General features: G+C 54.9%; 9 protein-coding genes across 9 annotated transcripts; 2 read left to right on the top strand and 7 right to left on the bottom strand.

The window, feature by feature from the left end:
- Window positions 1-32: 32 nt before the first annotated feature.
- On the bottom strand, window positions 33-1325 carry BU26DRAFT_566656 (uncharacterized protein; the record flags this gene model as incomplete). The annotated part of the gene is made up of 1 exon (XM_033833555.1): window positions 33-1325. One exon carries the CDS (start codon window positions 1323-1325, stop codon window positions 33-35), a length of 1293 nt encoding a protein of 430 aa, XP_033682712.1.
- Window positions 1326-1568: 243 nt separating this feature from the next.
- BU26DRAFT_552357 (uncharacterized protein) lies at window positions 1569-3680 on the bottom strand. The gene is made up of 2 exons (XM_033832149.1): window positions 3272-3680; window positions 1569-3215 (listed from the first exon to the last, which is right to left on the bottom strand). Exons 1-2 carry the CDS (start codon window positions 3467-3469, stop codon window positions 1824-1826), a joined length of 1590 nt encoding a protein of 529 aa, XP_033682711.1. The 5' UTR covers window positions 3470-3680; the 3' UTR covers window positions 1569-1823.
- Window positions 3681-4399: 719 nt separating this feature from the next.
- BU26DRAFT_506894 (uncharacterized protein) lies at window positions 4400-5011 on the top strand (the record flags this gene model as incomplete). Its single annotated transcript, XM_033826959.1, has 2 exons — window positions 4400-4537; window positions 4592-5011. 2 exons carry the CDS (start codon window positions 4400-4402, stop codon window positions 5009-5011), a joined length of 558 nt encoding a protein of 185 aa, XP_033682710.1.
- Window positions 5012-5700: 689 nt separating this feature from the next.
- Window positions 5701-9341, bottom strand: BU26DRAFT_597691 (uncharacterized protein; the record flags this gene model as incomplete). The annotated part of the gene is made up of 4 exons (XM_033835014.1): window positions 7283-9341; window positions 6852-7230; window positions 6069-6798; window positions 5701-5887 (listed from the first exon to the last, which is right to left on the bottom strand). Exons 1-4 carry the CDS (start codon window positions 8924-8926, stop codon window positions 5701-5703), a joined length of 2940 nt encoding a protein of 979 aa, XP_033682709.1. The 5' UTR covers window positions 8927-9341.
- A 1095-nt stretch (window positions 9342-10436) lies between these two features.
- On the bottom strand, window positions 10437-12124 carry BU26DRAFT_597690 (uncharacterized protein; the record flags this gene model as incomplete). Its single annotated transcript, XM_033835013.1, has 2 exons — window positions 10437-11054; window positions 11108-12124. The coding sequence occupies 2 exons, from the start codon at window positions 12122-12124 to the stop codon at window positions 10437-10439; spliced, it is 1635 nt and encodes a 544-aa protein (XP_033682708.1).
- A 1123-nt stretch (window positions 12125-13247) lies between these two features.
- Window positions 13248-13566, top strand: BU26DRAFT_352159 (uncharacterized protein). Its single transcript, XM_033822477.1, has one exon. The coding sequence runs from the start codon at window positions 13279-13281 to the stop codon at window positions 13450-13452; it is 174 nt and encodes a 57-aa protein (XP_033682707.1). The 5' UTR covers window positions 13248-13278; the 3' UTR covers window positions 13453-13566.
- Window positions 13567-16338, bottom strand: BU26DRAFT_352158 (uncharacterized protein). The gene is made up of 5 exons (XM_033822476.1): window positions 15633-16338; window positions 14572-15580; window positions 14220-14526; window positions 13908-14171; window positions 13567-13854 (listed from the first exon to the last, which is right to left on the bottom strand). The coding sequence occupies exons 1-5, from the start codon at window positions 16142-16144 to the stop codon at window positions 13682-13684; spliced, it is 2265 nt and encodes a 754-aa protein (XP_033682706.1). The 5' UTR covers window positions 16145-16338; the 3' UTR covers window positions 13567-13681.
- A 587-nt stretch (window positions 16339-16925) lies between these two features.
- On the bottom strand, window positions 16926-17786 carry BU26DRAFT_352156 (uncharacterized protein). Its single transcript, XM_033822475.1, has one exon. The coding sequence runs from the start codon at window positions 17653-17655 to the stop codon at window positions 17116-17118; it is 540 nt and encodes a 179-aa protein (XP_033682705.1). The 5' UTR covers window positions 17656-17786; the 3' UTR covers window positions 16926-17115.
- Window positions 17787-19224, bottom strand: BU26DRAFT_352188 (uncharacterized protein). The gene is made up of 3 exons (XM_033822478.1): window positions 19160-19224; window positions 18373-19111; window positions 17787-18316 (listed from the first exon to the last, which is right to left on the bottom strand). The coding sequence occupies exons 2-3, from the start codon at window positions 18967-18969 to the stop codon at window positions 17918-17920; spliced, it is 996 nt and encodes a 331-aa protein (XP_033682704.1). The 5' UTR covers window positions 18970-19111; window positions 19160-19224; the 3' UTR covers window positions 17787-17917.
- Between the last annotated feature and the right edge of the window lie 868 nt (window positions 19225-20092).

Here is a 20092-nt window from a genome sequence, read left to right as displayed (position 1 = left end):
GAACGCCTACCTGCGTTCCGCCTTGACGCCGATCATATCCTTTGCCCGTGAGTCCGAACGTCGTTGGCGTCCGCGACCATCTTGTTCACGAGTCGCCTGATCATATTGCGTGTCTTCTCGTCGTGCACACGAAACAGCAGCGCTGCCGCTCGATCAAATTCCTCGATAAGAATAGCTCCGTCGTAATGCGCTTCCATCAGCTTCACGTACTCGATCCAATTGGGCTCGCCCATGGCCGCTTTCGTACTCTCAAGCTGTTTCGGGACATCGTAGTCCAGCTGCGGTGCAGCTTCTACATTTTGGGGCCTACGATGGCGGTGTACTGCTGAAGGTTCCTCAGGACTTGCCGACCGTGTGGCGCCTCGGGCATCGGGCGCAGGACTCGCAGGCGCGAAGTCCTCGTCTTCGGCGTCGTAGACTATACGCCGCCTACGAGCACTGCGCATGCCGCTGACTGCAGTATCTGGCGTCTCTACAGTCGCGTGTGGTGTATCGCGGCCTGGAGTGTCTCCTCTTGTCAGGCTAGCTCGGCCCTTCCGCGCGACTGTCCGATTTGCCGAGCGTAGATTTGCTCTTGAAGAGGGGAAGTCGTCTTCGTCATCCGCGGTCGATGCTTCGCGCAACGGTGTGTCGGCTCTCGCGGTAGGAGTCCGTCCAGTTTGCCCGCCATCCCCGGGTGTAAATTGGCGCTTTCTCTTAAGTATGCCGGTGCCGGAAGGCGTTCCATGTCGGATGTTCCTTTCATCTGTCGTCCCCTTTGCCTGAGATGCGGCGGTAGCTCGCCGTCTCGGCGCTGCATTCGGGGTTGAAGACGGTGTTCGTGCTGTAGCTGCACTTCGCTGCTGCTGAGACGGCGCTTTACGAGGAGAATGCTGGGCGACTACAGGAGCGTTGGTGGGCTGTTGACTGGGCATAGAAGGGCCCGTAAGCTGGGCTGGCGAGCGCACGGTATTCGGTATCGGACCAGCAGTTCCCGAGTGAGAGAGCGGAGGCGTGCCAGCTGCCACTTGGAGGCCACGAGGCTGTCCACTTGCTATGCTGCTTAGTCTCTGAAGTTGCGTGCCGGGGGCCGCTGGTCGGATACGGCTGCTTAGAAGCCACCCGATGACATGCTGGGGATTCATGCCGCGCCTCATGGCCTCTTGTGCGGTCGGATGCGCCATCAGGGCCTGCACTTGTTGTGGCGAGAACCTAGATGCGGTTACAGGGTTCGAGGCCTGAGGCGGGTGCATTGTCGTTGGAGGAAGAGGCGGACGCTGCTGCGGGACTGTTTTGGCGCCCGGTCGGCGGTACGGCTGGGGAGCTGGGGTCTTCTCTTGCGACATGGTGTGATGATGGAAGAGTAGTGAGGTTGAAGTGAGATGTTTGGAAAGGCTGCGGGTGGGAGAGAGAGTAAAGGCGTGGGTGGTGGAAGGGAAGTCGAAGTTGAGTTTTTGGGCGCGCGGTTCGTTCTTTCCATTTCACCTACTCGCACGCAAATTTCTGCATCGCGCCTGCTTGGCTCCGGATATGACGACACACTCGGATTATTGATCTACGTAACCACCACCTTCCAGTCTAGTGGTCTCCGGCTGTCTGATTCTCTGGTACATTAGGTTTTGATGCCATTGATGCCGTATATCTCGTAACTCTCGCCGGACTAGGAAAACACCCGTCCTACCATGCTTACCGTCTTATTATGCCCAGCTTCCGGGTTGGATCTGTATGCTACAGGTGATTAACTCCGCCTAGCCATTGATACACCGATCAGCCACTGCCTCCTTCACCGAATGTCAGCGAAAATGCAACATCACGACGCCATCAGCTGAGCGAGCCTGCGAGCCTCAGTGATACCCAGAGGCATCATCAGCTGGCTCCTGCACGAATACTCCCGACTCGCCGTAGTGGCCATGATAAGGGTCCTGAACTTGAACGTAACCACTGTTTGTCGAATGGCCGGGAATGTAGGACCGTCCAATAGCCGAACGCTGCTCATTTCCAGAATGAAACAAGCTCCAGGCGCGTGCTGTACTCCTCGAGGTAGGGTCAGGGGCGGGACTGCCTAGCATCTGCCATTGCTCGGGTAACGTCGGGTGGTCCCGACCAGAGAACGGGTCGAATCCTTGAGAGTCCACTGAAGCCTGACTTCCTCCCCGAGCGCCTATTTGCGGCCCAAATTGGCCTTGAGGCTGTGGTGAGAAGCCATTGCTGTGTGCATGGAAATGGTTTCCCATGTTGGCCTGGATGTGCTGGGAGGATCCCACGCCGGCGGCAGCCATTTGGGCGAGACGCTGCCTCACCAACTCCTTGGCACGTTCCGTGGCGTGGGCAGAGCCACCTTGACCTATGTGCTGTATATCAACATTCCCTGACACATTCTGGTTCTGTTGGAGCGGCTGGGGAATCCCCAATTCCCTGACTTCGCGCATTGCCACTTCCCTCTCGTACTCCGGGCGAGCGCTGAACTTCTCCTTGAAATCCGTATGCTTCATCAGCATATCGAATACAAGCACCAAATGATCCTCAATCCGGATTTGACGCATCAGGCTCTCAGCATGGATCTTGTAGTGCCTGATGAGAGTGGCCAAGTACCAGATACGCTGCCCGAAGGTGAGCCTCGAACCGGGTGTGCCAGGAGCAGGAAGCGTCTCGGGCATATGCTTAAACTGTAGGCCTATAGTTCCGCGGGTGTGCAGATTTACCGCCCCGCTGACGACGATGTGGGAGATCGCTTCGACGTCGTCAAGGTTCTGGCTCCATACTCCGCCCGGGGAGAAGTGAGCGGCGTAGTGTGAATTCAGGTGGGCGTCGTAGACTTCGCTAACGTCGAGGAAGGCGTTGTACAGTTGGTACACAAACGGCATCATGCCTTCGCTGTTTTGAGGGATGCCGTATTCGCCGGACTCAGGACGCCAGACGGGTGTCAAAAGATGTGCTTGCGCCGAGAGAGGGTCCGCGAATTTCGGATGTCGCATGCTCGATTGCGAGACAACCTGGTTGGCTATCTGCTGGACGTCAAGGTCTTCGCTATCCAACCGGCTACGAGTTCGATGGCCTGGGCTCTTAAACGCATCTTCACTCGTGCCCTCGAGAACAGGGCCTCCTTCTTGCTGAGGCCACGGTCCTGACGGCGATGCAGCTGAAAATTCGCGCTCCTGCTGTCCGCGGTCTGGTGTGCATCGTGTCAGGAAGCCAAATGGGTACTGACGGCCACAATATGCCTGATTCTGGGAGTCCTGGCAATGGTCAGTTACAAACTACGTCGGAATGACTCCATAAGCTTTGTGCGCACCTGCTCTTGACCCAAGTGAGGTGTCGCTCCACCATATGCAGGCGTAGAGGCATCATTTCCGGCAAATCTTGAGTCCCCGCTTTCCCCCTGAGGTTGGAATTCCACGCTGTGATCCTGGTCAAAAGCCATCGCGTCCAGGAAGTCCGGTGCCTTGTAAGAACTGTCGCCGTCGCTCGGTTGATTCTTGTACTCGCTCATCTCGTTGATCTGCCAGTGCAATTATGTTTGAAACGGTGCGCTTCTGTCCTTATCTTGCTAGCGAATATATTGTCAAAATGCGGCCTCGGGAAGGCCAAGAGCCCGTGGCTAAGCCGAAAGACTGCGGGTGAGGGTGAATGAAGGCGCAGTTGCCGGTGGCAGCGAACGTGATCGTAAAGTCGCGCATTTTCGCTCCTTCCGTAGCGTTTCCCGGAAACAGAAGTCAATAAGTGCCCGTCTGCGTGTGAAGTGAATGTGAGAACGTGTCCTGGGCAGCCCTGAGGAAAGAAGGCCTACGGTTCGACTAGTACACGTTGGGACTAGCGTGTCCTGGAAATCCAGCCAATTGGGGGACGACGCAATAGCGAAAAGGAGGACAGGAGAAAGGCGAGAGATGAGGAAGAGTATGCTGAGCTTTAGGATTGCGACAATGCGGTGAAGGCCTCCTGGGTGCAGCTGGACGAACCGACCCACGCTGTGCTCATACCAGGAGGTTGGGCGGCATTACTCCATATTACTCCATGTATAAGAGCGTTCGGGTTGTCGAAAGTACGAAGTGTAGGATGGCGTCAGAACTCTTCGGCGCTTGCCTAATTCTCTCGTCTTCTTTGTGACGAGGTTGAAGCAATCTTTAGAAAGTATATAGGTACACTAATTGTTGCTAACCGAATAGTACACTCTCGAGAGACGACCCTCGGTAAAGCTTGCTCTGCAGGCTAGATTTCCATGGTCTACACGAAGCGGAACAAGACCCAGAATTGTTATAAGGTAGAAGTAAATTCACGCTGCCCTCCTCTTGCAGCGTCCCTTCGGTCACTTGAATACTCGTCTTCAGTTTTTGAATGTGCCGGGATTCCCACAGGTTCACGACGCAGTACATATACGTCTCGGACAGCACCTCTCGAACAGGCTTCAGAAACACTACTGACTATGCCTAACCACTCGCAAGTTGCGATTTCGCGTGGCTCCTTCCATTTCGGCGCATCGAAGAGGCAGCCTTCCTTCGAATCATTGTCACAGAACCAAGTCCCTGCTGCGAGCTATGAAACGCGAAAGAGCGAATCTCATGTCGGCCACTAGCGAACCTTTTGTTATGGTTGGCCAAAAATACACTTCCCACAGTGGCGAACGAAGAGGATTGAGCCCGGGCAGAGTCCAAGGACATGCCCAATCCGCAGGATGCCCCCGGAACTAATTTTGGATATTGCGGATTACCTTCCGGAATACGCTGACACCTTCTGCTTAGCTGCGACCAGCCGACTACTCCGCTCCATCCTCTTGAGCCAGGTCGCAAAGATTCCAGCGAACACGAAGACTCTCCAACACCAAGAGGTCGAAGGCAGACTAATGCTGACTGGTGCCAGGCAAAAGCCGAAGAAGAGGAGGCACTCGGCGCCTACGAGAAACGCAAGGAACTCTTCTGCGCACTCTGCGGCCTCAAGCAACCCTGATCTGCCTTCTCCCCGAAGCAAGTGCAGCGCTCTCCATTCCAACGCGTCTGCCACGGTACGGAAAACCGATTCCGCCTTTGCCGCCACATGACCTTCAATCTCTGGGAATTAAGGCATCACTTCGAGTTTCTGGACAATGGGCCGATCGTTTGCCCCTATCATGAGTATGATCTAGGGCACCAATACACGGTTGATATCCTCCCGTCGCGCATCGCTACGTCTAAGTCCAGGCTACGCCTCTTCGAGATTTCGTCGAAAGAGGCGGTCTCATCGCATCGGATGCGCGCCGCCCTCCAGAACCTATCCGAGCCGATTTGCCCTCATATGCACACTTACGATCCGGCGCTATTCAGGCGATTGATGAGGCACACGAAGTCTCCTTTGCCGATGGGCATGTACTGCGGCAGGAAGGAGATGGGAACAGTGAGCGTCGAATGCAAGAATCCAGACTGCGACACAGTACTGTCTACGAAGAGAAAGTCAGGATATGTGGAGATCAAGATTACCAGGAGGCTGGGGTTTTTGAGAAGTGTCCAGGATAAGAGATAGTGCGCTCAGATCGTATGGCATAGCAATACCTCCTTAGAGGACGCCATTGTACTAGCAAAGAGAGACTTGGGAGACCGTAGTAGATGGGATACATGAAGAGTTACGCGTAGGATTTGAAGGGCTGGGGAGTGAGTAGCATGAGACGCGAGATCGCTTTAGGACTTTAAGGTTTCAAAGATTATTCTACCGAATACCTCAACTCTAACAGTGCGTCAATGACGCTACAAGCGCTCAAGCTTGCAACCATGTCCGCTGGAAAATGCCGATGTAAAAGAAACCGTTCCCGTGTCCGTAATAAAGAAAATGCAGTAACCGCCGCTCAAAGGATGTTACGAGAAACATCCGCGCATAAACAATGTACGATACCAAAGCCCCACCGAGCCAGCATAACCATATGAAACCACCAAGCACATTCGCGCTTGAACATACCAGTGTCCTCGTACAAAACTCTTACTCCGATAGAAACTGTGCATTCCAGCACCACAAAACAGCTCGAAACGCCACTATGACCTTTTGTGCGTGTCGCCCGTTAGGGAAATCGACGAAGCACGACGTTCAAAACCCTCTAGATCGAACCAAATGATGAGCCGTACGCTTACGACTCAGTGCGCGCCCGCTTGGGGCTAGCACGCTCTTCCTCCTCGACATTATATTCCGAGTCTGGCGAGGATCGGCGCTTCCGCTTACGCGAGGTGTCAGCAGTGGTTGGAGACGGTGGAGCTTGGTTGTGGCCCTCGAAGTTGTCGCCAACAGGGCTATCAGCCTTCGCGCCATTGCCTCCACCCTCGAATCGAATGGGACCATTGAAGAGGGCATCAGTCTCGGCATCCAGTTCGAAAGGGGAGTCGTCCATCCCCAACGAATTATAACCGAATAATACCGGATCTGTCGGAATATTGGGATTCAGATCGGGTGGGAAGGGTGGGAAGGGTGCGAGGTCCTCGACTGAAGGCTCCTGCTGGACCATGGGAGACACCTCCGCGTCGACTTCGTTGTAGTCTTCGGCGCCGGGCCGATTGAGTTCGTCCCGCTCGTGGACGGCGTCTCGGTCCAAGGTGGAGACTTGGGGTTCAGTCACCCGCTCAGCATGGCCTGCAGCCTGGTCGTGAAGATGGCCTTGATACTGGTACGCGCCTTGACCAAGGCCCATAGAAGAGCCAAAGTGTACCTGCTGGCCCTGCAAGGCCTGCTGATTGTGAACAGCATCCTGCACAGCATGCTGAGCATTGCCTGCAGTCTTGTCGTCGATCACGGACTGATGCTGGGCCACATGCTGGACTCGGACAGCGCCTTCCGGCTGAGCGGCAGGCTGAACAGCGACGGCAGCGTCTGGGACTAATTAGTGATGAACTAGGCGTGAGTGACTTTGAGGGACCACTTACCGGTATGTCCTGCGTCTTTCTTCTTCCTACCTTTCTTCGCCGCCGTCGCATTCGCTTTTGCCGTCTTTCCTTCCTTGTCCAACTCCTCCTGCTGAATCGCCTCTCGCCCACGTTTCAGGGTCTCTTGGCGCCTAGTATTCGCGCCCAGGTTGTTTTTGGACGACTTATCTTTCGCGCCTGGCGAAAGCACCAATTCCAGTATATTCCCGGCCTTCATCATATCACCGCAGCGATTCTTGTGAAGGCGAAGGACCTTCATGATTGCTTCCATCCGCTTCTTGAACGTCAGATCCTTGTCCTTGCTAGCCTGACGAAGAACTTCCTTATCGTGGATAGGTAACATGCCGGGGCCTTCTTCGTGCAGTCGGATAACGGTATCCTGGTTACGGTTAGCATAGGGCTCCTACTATTAAAGGTAAGAGGATACTTACGAGGATGTCCCAGCAGACCTTCTCAATTGCCGCCTCATTGAAATAGCTATATTGCGGCAGATAGTCTCCGCGCTCATCGCGAATCGGTTGCTTATTGCTGTCATGCTGTATCCACCGCGACAGAAGTACCGCTCCAGGCTTGTCCAGAACACCTTTCACGTTTGTGAACGCGGCATACAACTGACGGACCCATTCTTGCTTGGCGGCATCCGTCCGAGGGATTGTATGATCATCGGCTGGGGCCTTCCAATTGGCGCGCAGCGTAACCCGCTGTTCAGCGTCGTCGTAGCTGCTGAAGAACAAGCCAGTTACTGGATCCCGCTGTGGCTCCTGCAGTTCCCCTTTGCCCTGACCCTTCTTCTTCTGTTGAGCAGGGCGCGGAGCAGGGATGTGGGCTGGGACCTGACCGTGAAGTTGTGGTTGAGCAGGTGGCACGCTGAATCCTGCTCCAGGCGCAGCCAGTGCTGGAACGGTAGCCACTTTATTTCCTGTGGCGTTCCGGCTAACTTCTCCAAGCCGGTCCTTTCGTCGCCCACGGCCCTGCGTTGGCTGGAGGGCGGCAGGAGACGCTGCCTGAAGGTGAGTGGTCGTGGGCGGGCCGTTACCATCGAGCTGAAATCCGACGCCATACGTGGGCTGCTGATCTTGAGCGCTCACGTACTGTTCATAAAAGGCGTTCTGGGGATCAGGAAGTGCAGGTCCAAATGCTTGCTGGTAAGCAATAGTCGGGACATTTTGCTCGAGCGCAACGGAGAGATGGCCTCCATTCCTAGATGCACCTGGGTAAGGCACATAACCGCGTCCATATGGGAGAAATCCACCCTGCATCATCTGAGGAGCCAAATACGGCTCTCCACCCGAGAAGATCTGGCCAGGATTGAAGCGATTCCATGGAGACCGACCAGGGTGGGGAGACGACTCCTCAAATCCAGAGTCGCTGAATCGCTCCGAACGAGAGCCCACGCCAGTAGCAGCCGCAGAGCCGGGATCGTTGCCACCATGTTCAGGCACCTGTTGTTGAGCCTGATTTTCATGGAGATCGCCCAATGGGGCAGGCCCCGCGTGCGCAGAGTGGTTGCTCACGGGAGTGCCGCCACGCTCGTTGCCCACCCGCTGTGCGGTCGGAGGGACTTGCTGCGCCAGAGTGGTCCGATCCGAATTGATATTGGTGAGTCCTTCCTTGGTAGAGCCGTACACGGGGGTCGCACTGTTCTTACCCTGCTGAGCGGGTGCTGCTGGGGTCGTCGGCGAAGCTTGTGCAAGTTGTTGATTGTCTGGAGCACCCGGTGTGTATGGCGAGGAGCTCATATAGCTGGGATTATAACCGTGATGCTTGTGACCGGTCGGAGAGTTCTTCTCGCGATGGTCTTGCATATCGGACTGATAGCTTGGGAAGCCTTGAGCTGAACCATACTGCTGCTGGAACATATCCTGAGGATACTGTTGGCCTTGCAGGTGCGGAAACGCATGGCCTTCCATGACCGTCGCAATGTCGGGGAAATGCGAGTTCTCAGCAGCCATTGGCGTCGGATACTGTGGGTATTGGGCGCACGGAGCTCGATTGGGCACTTGGGACGGTGCCTGAGGAGCAGATTGCTGCTGGCGGCCGTTCTGAGACATGGGGCGACGAGCTTGGGAGTCCATTTCGATGGGAATGTGTATACGATTGGAACTGGTCGAAGCGAATGGAGAGTAGAAGACAAGTCAAAGCGAGCTTGAGTGCAATTGAGGCTTTCGGTAGCTGCTGTTGTGTGCTGTGACGAGGTCGATGTATGGGAGTGCAAGTTGTGCGAGAGGAAATGCGCTTAAAAGGCAGTGGGGAAGGTGCTCAAGAGGTGGGAGGCGCGGCGCAAGGACGCACGCTAGCGCGCGAGTGGCTGGTGTTGGGGTGAATTGCGAAGCACATGCGCGTGAGTACTGTGGCTGTTGTCTGCTGAACGTGCCAGAACGGTACCATTTCACCCCGCCCGAGGAAGGAAGGGGCATAGTGATTTCACAACTCATGCCTTGGCACGTTCTTCCATCTCTTTAGAGGTGGTAGATACTTGATAAAGCCTGGCTGTTGGAGGGTGGTATTGTCAGTGCCCATGCCTGTGAACAGAGGATAAGTAATGGGCGATGTTCTTACACCTGAGGCTAAGATATGTGTCTATAAGAACCCTTCTCGTTCTCTACACGCAGCAATGCGATGCCCGCACCAAAGGGTGGGGGCACCGGCCGGGGGAACCTGGAGACCACGCCATTGTGCGAGAATAACGCACAAACTCTTCGGAGTGTAGAATAAAGGAGACTCCCACGTATAAGTCTAATCCATTGATCTCCGACATCTTGGGCGTGAAAGTTGAAAGAAGAACGGCGTTGTACGAGGTGTACGGTACGCACGCTGGGACCTGAGGAAGGCTGTGCGCGGAACAGCGTTCGACGTTGTATATAATTGCGAGGCTTTCAAACGCAAGAACGAGATTGATCGTTAACAGTGTCGTGAGTTGTTGGTGGTTGTCGTTGGACGACACGATGAAGTAAAGTATGTATCGGATCACGCCGTAACTTCAATCACGCCAACTGAGGACACATTAACTCGCTTCTTTCGCGACACGTGCACTAGTATTAACTTCGGAAACCTATCCCGAACAGCCTTCAATATACAGGTACGATTGATATATGCTTGGGCAAGCAGACCGAGTTTTTTACGATCATCTTGAAGTTATTTTACAAGCTATCTGTCCCGCTATACGTCTCATATGATCTTCTAACACATCGGGTGAGGCCGTTTGTTATCGAATGGAAACCCATCTCAGCTGCGCCATCATGATGCGCTTGGCCCTCGATCATGCCGAAGAGCGAAAACTAGCATGTCTAAATCCAGCAATGGAGATCCACTCTTCAAGGCCTCGAAGGGTAGTGTGAGGTCTTGATGACCTCCAGACCTAGCTTTGCTGAATTGCAGGATGAGCTAATTGTGGCGAGCACGAGGCATCACTGCAACTGATATCGCAAAGCATTATCTCATCTATCATAAGCTTTGTATGAATATCTATCGTAAGCGCCTGCCCCAAAGCTAGCGCGTGACTCTATTCAAGGTAAACGTGATCCCGAGGCCCTTCAGCCCATTTCTCCATCACACGGCCAAGAAAGGTAAACTACCCAGCCTGATCTACTCCGCAGAGTCCTCCTTCATGCGCTTGACTGAAGCCTCATCATCAGCCTCGCCGTCAGAATCAGACTCGACCTCATCCAACTTGCGCTTCAGATCACCCAGGCCCTCATCCAGAGTGCTCTCGGTCTCACCCCGAGCGCTGTCAGTCTCACCAGCGGCGTCTTCAGTCTCACCAGCAGCGTCTTCAGTCTCACCAGCAGCGTCTTCAGTCTCCCCATAGCCGTCGTTGAAGTTCTGAGTGGCCTCCAGCTCCGTGAAAGACTGCTCATTGTTGCTAAGAGGCCGCTCCTGAGGAGCCGGCGTCGTATTCGCAGTGAACACGCCGTGGGCCTTTGGAGGCCGACCGATCTTGATCCACTCCTGGCGCTTGTCGTTGTTCTGGCGGTTCTGCTTGGCGGTCTCTATCATGCCCTCCGGTGCGCCGACATACGTCTCCAGGATGTTGCCCTTGAGCAGCTTGTCGCAGCGACCCTTGAAGTGCGTGAGAAGCTCGATGACGGCGTTCATGCGCGCGGCGAAGGTGAGGTGGGAGGATCGAGCGAGGGTCTTGTGGAATTCGGGGTCGTAGCAGCTGAATACCTTGGGGCCGTCGCGGTGGAGACGCTCGGTGAAGTCCTGTGAGACTAGTCAGTAGTCTATTCATGGATCAATGTGTATGGTAAACTTACGAGGATGTCCCAGCACACCTTCTCAATGGCCTTGGGGTCATAGAAGTCCTTGCGACCTTCCCCGACAACATACCAGCGCTTCTTGAAGACGGAGCCGTCTTTGTCGTTGTACTTCGAGAGATCCAACATCGCAGCGACCAGCTTGCGGACACAATCCTGGCGCTTCTCGTCGGTATCAGGGATGGTCTCATCATCGTCGGGCGGGGACCAGTTCGGAGCCTTCATGCCATGAACTGCCTCATCACGGTTGTTGAAGTAGAGCGTAACATCAGAAGCGGACTTAGAAAGGTCGATCTCGTGCTGTCCATCCTCGTCTTCGCTCTCCACCTTGTTGGCAGTTGCCTTCTTCCGGCCGCGCTTCGGCTTGTTGGACGATTGGGTCTCGAATTGCTCCGCTTCTGGTGTTCCGGAAGCAACTGAAGAGACGCGATGATGGTAGCTGTGAACCGGAGTATCAGTGGGATCTTGAGAGATATGGGGGTACTGCAGATTGACAGGTGGGCGTCCGAACTGTGCAGAAGCCCGAGGCTCCGGCGGGGCCGTGGCCCGATCAAAAAGATCAGCCGGAATATAGTCAAGAGGACCACCGAATGCATAGACCTGACCGTGGCCTTGACGATGGAGGTTCTGCGCGTTGACGATCTGATGGTAGTTCAAAGGAACGCCGTACATCATAGCCGGAGCCGGGTGTCGCTGGACCATCTGAGGCTGATAACCGTAGCGACGAGGATTATCTTTAAGGGTGGTAAGAGTGTCAAATCCGTCTTCATATCCACCATAAGCAGCCCGCGACATTGGTGCAAGGTGTCGCGGATCTTGAGTGTATGGGGCGAGAACTGGGCGATGACCTGGCGGGAAAGCTGAGTAGCCTCCACGTTGACGAGAGACAGGGTCAGTGAGAATATGAGACGCATCAGGACGGGCGGACACCTGAGGAGTACGCGGATCGGATGGAGATGATAGCTCCTCCTTCTTGACGTGCGCATGCACAGGGCTGATGTCAGGCTGTTTGGCCATGACTCCGAGCCGGTCTTGAAGTTGGTCAGGCGTTAACAATCTGTGAGATCAGTGAACTGCTCAGAAAGAGAATGTTTTGATGACGTACCCAAAGCTATTGATTGAGTCGTGACAACGGAGGTGCCTTCGATGTTAACCGCGAATTGGCCTCGTTGTAAGGTACCCTCAGACAACGTGGATGGTAGACTAGGTCCTTAGCAAAACGTGAGAAGATTGGCCAGAGTAGTGCTAACCTATTCACGTACAAACAGGTCTTGTGGTCGAGGTGTACGCCGAAATTGCTGGGCCCGACTGACCAATACACAAAATGTACGAGTTGACTGCGTGAACGGCGAGGTGGGTGAAGTGGTGCAATTGAAACAGTAGAGCCAGGGCGATGAGCGCTTCAAATACTCGAAGGCGCCGCGAGCGCCGCGAGGTTGTTAGGGTGAAAGTGAGCCTCAGTGCGCGAGAAAGCACGAAAACACGTGAATGAAGTCTTGGGAGCTCTGCGCCACGCGTTCATTCCCTAGGAGACCAGATATTTTGTTGGGCAAAGAGACATAAACAGTCCCGATTGGGAAATAACGCGAACGTAAGCGCTCGTAGGCGCTGATTTTGCGATTGACGTAATATACTGCGGAAGGTCTCCAGGGCTCTCTGTACGAGTGAAGGGTTTCATTTCGACCATGTGTCGATGGCGCCACGGGCCAGCGGCTTGGCACAATTTCGACCAAGCTCTAGCAGAGCGTGCCAGATGGAATAATGGTGGATATGGTGTTGACATGTGACTTTGACTTTGTTGCGCTGGCCCACCTCGGGTGTTGGCGAGAACGCGGAGAAGCCAGTGTACCTGGTATCCATATCAGCTTCCCCATCTAAGCAATTGAACTGACCATCTTGTCGGAAGATATATACTTCGATGTGCATGTTGAGTTGGGCGGTCGGAGGAGTCGAAGTAGAGAAGGGCGTGTGAAGAGGGGCCTGCGGAGAAGGATGAGTAGAGAAAGACATGAGCCAACCTAAGGCACCGTAGAGAGCTGCGTATAGGGGAGAAGGTCTCACAACCATAGAAAAGAGAGAGTTGCTGTGGCTATGCTCACTTACCAAAGCTGAGAGAGTTGGAGTAGACATCAGTAACAGGTAACAAGTCTCCGTTTACTACGCACAACTCAATGCCGCTCTACCTTAATTATACCTTCGGCGTGGGACTCCCATATAGACTGCGAGCAGGTTGCGCATTCGCAAGAGATGTGCTGGAACAATACGTTGATGGAAATTGTGAGGCCCAGGAACGTCGAGTTGTAGTGAGAGCCGCCCCATTAGCGGGCAGACGCTGGCATGCCTAACCACTTGCGCGCGTGCCGTTTAGCGTTATATGATATCCCATCTCTACCCAACTCATTACCATAGACCTAAATGCCTAGCAAAGCCGCTTCGTCCATGACGTACAATACGTAGAGAATATCTGAAAGCCAAAAGGCTCTTGCAAATGCCCAGCTAGCCTTGAATCGCCCAGGCGACAAAATAGAGAACCAACATCCGTGAAGTGGGGTGAGCGCAGTACTCTTACGGAAATTAGCGGTCGGAGAGCAGACGAGCGCGCTTTGGGCAGCTAGGAGAGTCGTCAGACCAAGGCATGCCATTGGTATCTTCGTCATTCTCCTCGTGACCACGCTTGCGAGAGCCATCATCCGGCGGAGTCTCATTTTCGAGCATGGCGCCGCCGGGGTGAGTTTGGCCACGAACTTCTGCACGTGCGTTAGCGTATACGCCCAGAGAATGCGGAGGACTAAGAACTTACCCTGAGCAGCGGAGCCCATTGATGACCCTATCACTGCCTCTTCGGACGGCGGAGTGCGAGCCGGGAAAGCTGTTGGATCGATTTCATGGTGGGCCCCGAGATCCTGATGTTTTTGGGTAGCTTGGAGAGATGGCTCGACTGCGAAGAGGTTAGACCCATCGAGGCCGTGGCTTACAGAGCCGCTCGTCCCTCCGGAATGCATCTCGCCCTCCACATCTTGCTTCGGCTGAGTTTCACCCTTCGGTGTCTCTGCATGATCTTGCGCTGCATCTCGTTAGTCATGGTATGCAACGCACAGGCTCAGATACGTACCCGTTCCTTCATTCAGGGCCTTCGCCGCCGCGCTACCCTCCACAAGCAACCCCCGGCGCTTCTTGTTCTGTTCCATGCTGTTCCTCGCTGTAAGAACTGTCTCTCGAGGCGTAGCAACAGTGTAGTACAGGCTATCGCCTTTCATGAGCGATTTGACACGGCTCTTGAACACCGACAGCAGTTCGACGAGCCACTTGATGCGCTCCTCAAAAGTGAACTTGCTGCTCTTCTTGACAGATTTGAGGTAGACCGTGTCAAAAATCGGCAGAATATGCGGACCTTCTTTGTGAATCCGCTCGGCTAGAAGCTAGGATAGTTAGAATTGGTAAGACTGAGGAAATGGAGGGCTTACTTCAATATCCCAACATATCTTCTCCATGTGTCGCACATCGTAGGCTAGTTCGCCGCTACCCCAGCGCAACTTGAAAGCCTTGCCCTCTTCATCCTTGCACCGCGAGGTGTCTATCATTGCTCCAAGCAAGCAACGCACAACTACCTTTCGTTCTTCGTCGTTCTTCGGGATGCTGGGGTCGTCATTTGGTGGCGCGAATGCCGTCTTGAGGGAGGCTACATCTTTTTTGCAGGCGTTAAAGGCTTCTTGGTGGTTATTGAAGGCCAGTGAAGTGCGAGAGTAGTCCGCTGGGAGGTCGCCTGCATCGGACTGACATTCAACCTTGGGGGCTGGAGCTGCATGCTGAGGAGATGCCGGGGGAGGTGCTGCTAACTGAGGAGCAGTCGTGTATTGAGGAGTCACGTCTTTGGGAGGAGTCGCGTACTGGGGAGCCATTGCGTAATGGGGAGGACCTACGCACAGCCAAGGGGCTGCACATTCAGGTGAAGGACCATACCAATATGACCTCGCCATAGGCGTGCCGTTCGAAACCGGCTTCCGACCAGGATGGCGTCCACGCTCCTTTGGCTGGTTATTCTCACCTTGCTTCGGTTGCATAGATGGTTCTCGACGATCCTTACGTTGAGCGTGAATAAGATCCGGTTGCTTGCAAGGGAGTGTGGTTTGGGTGTAAGGGATTAGCTGATTTGCGTGAGGATGCGCACCCTCTTGAGGAAAGACAAAGCGTATGGGCTTGTCACTCTCTTTTAGCTGTCGGTGTGACTGCACCCCTGCATGAGACCCAGTGAATTCACGGCCTTTTGGGTGCTGCGCAGGGTCTAAATGAAGAGGATCGGAGTTCTCCTTGGTGGGTTGAGCGTAAGCAGATGTACTCTTTTGTGCCTCCGAGCCAAATGCCCGGCTGCTGGTCCGCTGCAGATTGGTCTGCGCTGTTTCCTTAAGGGGAGAAGTGACCTCCCGAGTAGAATCATGCGGATGGTAGAAGTCAGACAGAGGTAAAACCATGCCCCTAGAGCGATCAATTAGTGATCATTATCTCGTGCAGAGGGTGGATGGCTTACAAGCTATCATCTTGGCCAGTCATCTGCCTGGCATGATTGCTAGTGGGACGCCGAACTGCAGCTTCTAGAAGCCGCGGATCAACGTTCTCGACGTCTTCGATCAGTTGCCGATCCACACTGGGGTAGTTGGGCTGGAATCCAACTCGCACGTTTTCTACTGCATACTTCGCAAAGGTCTGTTGGTGCTCGCTCAGTCGGTAGAGCGTAGTTGGAGTAGAAGGGGGCTGCATAGACGCGGGAGGATTCTCCGGGCAGAGAATACCCCAATAAGGATCGATGCTCTCGTTGTACGCTGCTTCCGATCCGCCAATGTAGTAAGACTGGTTTTTGTATTGAGTGAGCAGGTCGCGGACCGGTCCGTAGGATATCGAGGCCAGAGGGGGTGTATGAAGGAGGAAGCTGTCTTGGGAGACATGCCCTCCAGTGGAAGCGGCATGAACCTCGTCGAAGAGGCCATCCCATTTATAGTTCTGTCCGATTGGCGATGGCATTGAAAGATGAGTCGGATCCATTCCTCGTCCGGTTCGGTCCGTCTGTGTCGATGCACGGGAGTTGGAGCGGGTTGACCCTATGCACGTCAAGGAGCGCGGGATGAAAGTAGAGATAGGCTGGAAAGCTCAGTGTAAACTTCCGTGGGGCCCTTGGATACACAGAAGAGTCCGGGGAAAAGGCGGGAGTGCACTGACCATAGGTGCGGGCCGAAGCGCGTGTGCTCAGATGTGGTCGGGGTCGATCAATCGCCCGGGGTGGGGCAATGGAAATGGATGTCGCCGGTCACGTAGGTAGGTAATGACTGTCATCCTTGGCCGTAAGTCAAATGGCCTCCTCACGATTCCCAAATCGGAAAACCGCCGAAGTGGTAGCAGATATGGTGGACATTGGAGAGGATAAGCCGTATGCATGGTCCGGGCTGTGGGAAGGAATTTCCTGCATGTTGCTTTTCGTTTTTGCCTACTACTGAGCCATTGCGCGTTGGACTGCCCAAAGGACTGCCCAAGCCTTATACTTAGAAGCCTCTCTTACTACGTACTGCCATATGTCCACAATTCATCTTGTTGTTCACCCCATCGGTCCCGGTGGTCGATCCTACAATGGCATCAGTAGCCTGGCCGACTAGTGGCGAATGGACGTGTCCGTCGGGGCTTCGTCGGCGAACGCCGGCCGGCGGGGAGAAAGGTCTCTGAAAATCGATATGTATGTGGCGCTGCGAGCCCCGCCGTGGGCAACCATTCGTAGTAGAGAAGCGCTAGCATTGTCAGCGGGATGACCCTACTCGGGGACGTTCAAATAAGGCACGATATCGTCGGCGATGGATGCTGGGGATTGTGGAAAGCTCCAGGATCCGAGAGGGCTCTCCCCATTTCCCTCGACGTAACCGAGATGGCCTACGCGTTAAGCAGACGGAGTTGGCTGACGCGTGCCCTGCTGTGGTATCAAATTCGGTTCCGGAGCGCTCGCGGCGGAGGAGAAGGGTGTACAAGTCCTAGCTTTCTGCTGCCGAGTCCAACGCGTCTGCCCGACAGGCGAAGCCGGAGACGCATGCTTGTTGCGCTCCTGATTCGAGTATGAAGCCGTGCCACCGGGTGGGAAGGATATGGTCCAGAACAATGCGGGGATAAGAGTAGTAGCTGGCGTAGATAGGAAAGCGGAGGATGAAGCCCTTCAGACAGTCCTGGATGGCAAGGAGGAAACCGACGCGATTGCCTCGTTCGTGGTATGGAAGGAAGGCGCGGCGCGGCAGGCAATCCCGGTTTAGGCGAGACCTCATAGTTCCTCGTAGAGTAGAGTCCTCCACGAGATGTTGAAAGCGGTCAGCCCAGCATTCCATCCGATTCCAATCGTGCTGAGAGGAGTCACCCGCACCTTCCAGCAAATTTCTCGCCTTCACCGCCGCTTCCAAGCCCCGCTCGCGCCTTCTCGTCAGCACCTGGGCAGGCATCAATGTCACCTGACCCACCGCACAGACCCGCTCCCTCCGCCTATATAAACATCGCGCGCCCCCGCCCCAGCTTCTCCCAACCATCCAAGTGCTCGGGCTTGACGCTTGTCAGTGAGGATTCGTCCGAGACAGCGTTTTTGCTAGTTGAAAACTACAACTACGACCGCTTCTGTTGGCCTTCGGGCCGGCAGGGAATTTTTGGAAAACCCCTTCGCGTCCACATGCTGGTGCGCCTTCTTTTCATTGGCTATCACAGCGACGCTGTGTTGTTGAGGAAGAGATACTGACGTTGAGGCGATTGGCGTATGAGCGCAGCGACGATGAGAGGTGAAGGTACCACTCGCGCTTACTTGCCCTGGGGTGACGGCTCTGCATCCTCCCTCCCCGACATTATGCCCTCCTGGTCGTCCTCCTCTTTAGGCGCCTTCTTACGAAAACCATCCGAATGGTACACCCACCCGCCAAGAACCGCAGCGGTAAGTACTACCGTGACAACCCAGTATATCCAGATATATGTGGACGCAATCCGCTGGTCCTTGTTGAAGTCGAAGAATGTGGTGGAGAAGAAGGTGGCGACGAAGGTGGCGGGAAGGAAGAAGAGCGTGATGAGGGTGATTGCGCGCATGTCGCTACTATGACGATACGACGCGGCTGCCATTTCCTGCATCCGCTTGTTGTCGTCGCGAGATAGATTGGCGAGCTCGAGATTGAGTTGGTTGTCCCTTTGCGACATGAGGGAGAAGTACTGGGAAAAGCTGTTAGCGTGCGTGCTACCTAGGTATCAGGATCGTGCCTGCCTACCGTTTGCATCGTGGCCTCCGCTCGAGCGGAGAGGTATCTGGAGCGCTCTTCGTATCCACTGATCGTGCTTCTCATGAACCTCGACTTCATGCGGAACTCGGGGCAGTCATCGAGCTGGGCTGCCACGTGATCCAGGAAGCCCAGCATGTCTAGGAAGCGACTGCACTTGTACTGCTGATACAGCACGTCACTTTTCACGCTCGTCAGCTCGCTTCCAAGCGTCTCGAAGTACTTCGAGTTCCAAGGCTGCATCATTCCCTGTCCTCTTCTATACTCCGGATCGAGCCGGTGTGCTTTATACAAGCCGGCGGTCCGCTCCATTGCCTCTAGGTGGTGCTTGTGGTCCTGCAACTGTTCCTTGATCTTGGTGAGGCGCCGCTCGATCTGCAGCGTGGCCATGACACACGGGTGCCAGACGCACGATTTGAGCTCATTGATGCGGTCGACGAAGAACTCCATGCCACCACGGTCGTAAACCCGGAGAATGACACACGTTTGGGTGCAGTCTTTGTTGATGGCTATCATGGAAGCAGAGTTCACTAGTCGCTCGTTGTTGCCTTCCATTCGCACTATGATTCCTTTGCCACGCTTCTCCATGGGCACGTCGAAGTACTGAGTCTCGCCCCGCGCCAGCAATCGAAATGCTTCATGCGGCTTTTTAGCTAGGCTGAGGGCGCCTCGGACAGCGTTGTTGGAAAACGGTGTGCGATATTCAAGACGTCCATAGACAGGCAAGAGTCTATGAAGTCAGTTCGGACCCCATCAGGTTCCCAAGCCTTGGACGTACGTACAAGAGGTTGACTTTTCGGATCCCAGGGCTAATGCCCTCTCCTTGATGCACACCGGACGGATCAACAGCTAGCTGTGGATGCATTCAGTCGAGTCGGTACGACGAGGTTTGGCGACCTACAGCCCGATCCAACCAGGCTTCCAGCTGGTCGTCGGGGACATCGACTGAATCAACCGTGGCAGATCCTGACCTCTAGTATGAGTTAGATTTTGTCGTGCGAAGGCTCCCGAGTATGGGTACCGACCAGATCGTTCACGACTTCGAGGCACCGTGTGTATTTCGGATGCGTCACGGGTTTTGGAGAAAATGGCGGGGGTTCCTCTTCCTCGACCAGGTATCTTAGATCCTCGCTCAAAAGCATAACGATGTGCTAAATGCGACCAGAAGATGCGATCGAAAGTCTAGCGCGTGTGTCGAAGTCCGTATTATCTTTTGCGATCGCGGTCGAGATTGAGAAGGAGATGCCTCGCGCCGGCCAAGAAGAGAATTCGACCGGGCCGGGAAGGGCTGACGCTGAGGCGGGGCTTGCTCCGCCGCTCGCGCTCGGCTTCGAATCGCTTTTTCTCGACGAAGCCGACAGCCGCTCCGACCATCGACACCCGTAGACGCAGCACAAGAAAGGCAGCCGAGCGACCAATTCCCGGCCAAATGATGCGCGGCGGGATGACATCGTGAGAGCAGCGCCGGCGCGTCAACGATTCCATGACGCGCTAGTCCGATTGGGCTGGCCCTCAAACTTCGGGGGGCACGCCTACGACCTCCAACCTCGACCTCCACAGCTCACTAGCTCTCACACACCTCATCCGCAATTCAACAATGCCGAAGGTTGCACGCGCAAGCATCTGGGGTCCTTCGAGCGGGGAGACCATCACTCAGAACCAACCACATACGGATCGTCACGCCTGCTGAATTGCGACTCGTTACCCATTC

The sequence above is a fragment of the Trematosphaeria pertusa genome, assembly GCF_010094035.1.
Source record: "Trematosphaeria pertusa strain CBS 122368 unplaced genomic scaffold BU26scaffold_9, whole genome shotgun sequence".
NCBI lineage: Eukaryota > Fungi > Ascomycota > Dothideomycetes > Pleosporales > Trematosphaeriaceae > Trematosphaeria > Trematosphaeria pertusa.
Note: the sequence above shows the minus strand (reverse complement) of the source record. Positions and strands in the feature narration are given on the sequence as shown.